Genomic DNA, 1,015 nt, shown 5'->3' with positions numbered 1-1,015 from the left:
AGTACGCATCGAGGAAGCAAAGGGTTTCGCACCCTGAGGTTGAGTCGACTACATGGTCTATGCATGGCAAAGGAAATGGATCCTTTGGACATGCTTTGTTGAGACCCGTGTAGTCAACACACATTCTCCATTTTCCACTCTTTTTTTATACAAGAATAGGATTGACTAACCACTCGGGGTGGTATACTTGCTTGATGAACCCAGCCACCAAAAGCTTCCCAATCTCCTTATCGATCGCCCTGCATTTCTCCTCATCGAAGCGACACAGGTGCTGCTTCACTGGCTTGGAGCCTGGCCTGATCTTCAAGGCGTGCTCGGTGACTTCTCTTGAAATGCCTGGCATATCCGAGGGTTTCTATGCAAAGATGTCTCTGTTGGCGTGGAGGAAGTCGACTAGCGTGCTTTCCTATTCAGAGAAAAGCGTGGTGCCAATGCGCACCGCTTTGCCCTTGGAGTCGCTGGGGTCTATGAGGACCTCCTTGGTGCCCTCTACAGGCTCAAAAGACCTAGCCGACCACTTGGGGTCGGGTGCTTCTTCGGCGACCTCCTTCCTGATGGCCGCAAGCTCCTTGGAGGCAATGATTGTCATGGTGTGTTTGCAGCACTTGACCTTGCACTCGTAGGTGTGCTGGAAGGAGGTGTCGATGGTGATGACCCCGCACGATCTTAGCATCTTTAGCTTTAGATAGGTGTAATTGGGGACAGCCATGAACTTCGCGTAGCATGGACATCCTAGGATGGTGTGGTAGGTTTCGTGGAACCCAACCACCTCAAAGGTAAGGGTCTCTGTCTTGTAATTGGTTGGATCCCCAAAGGTGACGGGCAGATCGATCTGCCCAAGCAGCATGGCCTGCTTTCCAAGCACGATGCCATGGAAAGGCACCTCGGTTGGTCGAATGCATGAACGGTCGATGCCCATGGCATCGAGCGTCTCGGCATACATGATGTTGAGGCCACTGACTCCATCCATTAGTACCTTGGTGAGCCACTTCGTGTCGATGATCGGGTCAACCAT

At 52.1% G+C, this 1,015-nt stretch overlaps 1 protein-coding gene across 1 annotated transcript; it reads right to left on the bottom strand.

Annotated features, from left to right (window-relative positions):
- Positions 1–406: 406 nt before the first annotated feature.
- On the bottom strand, positions 407–1,015 carry LOC136491893 (uncharacterized). Its single transcript, XM_066488099.1, has 2 exons — positions 770–1,015; positions 407–679 (listed from the first exon to the last, which is right to left on the bottom strand). The coding sequence occupies exons 1-2, from the start codon at positions 1,013–1,015 to the stop codon at positions 407–409; spliced, it is 519 nt and encodes a 172-aa protein (XP_066344196.1).

This window comes from Miscanthus floridulus, chromosome 11 (genome assembly GCF_019320115.1).
Source record: "Miscanthus floridulus cultivar M001 chromosome 11, ASM1932011v1, whole genome shotgun sequence".
Taxonomy (NCBI): Eukaryota; Viridiplantae; Streptophyta; class Magnoliopsida; order Poales; family Poaceae; genus Miscanthus; species Miscanthus floridulus.
The sequence above is the reverse complement of the archived record's forward strand: the minus strand, read 5'-3'. Positions and strand labels throughout refer to the sequence as shown.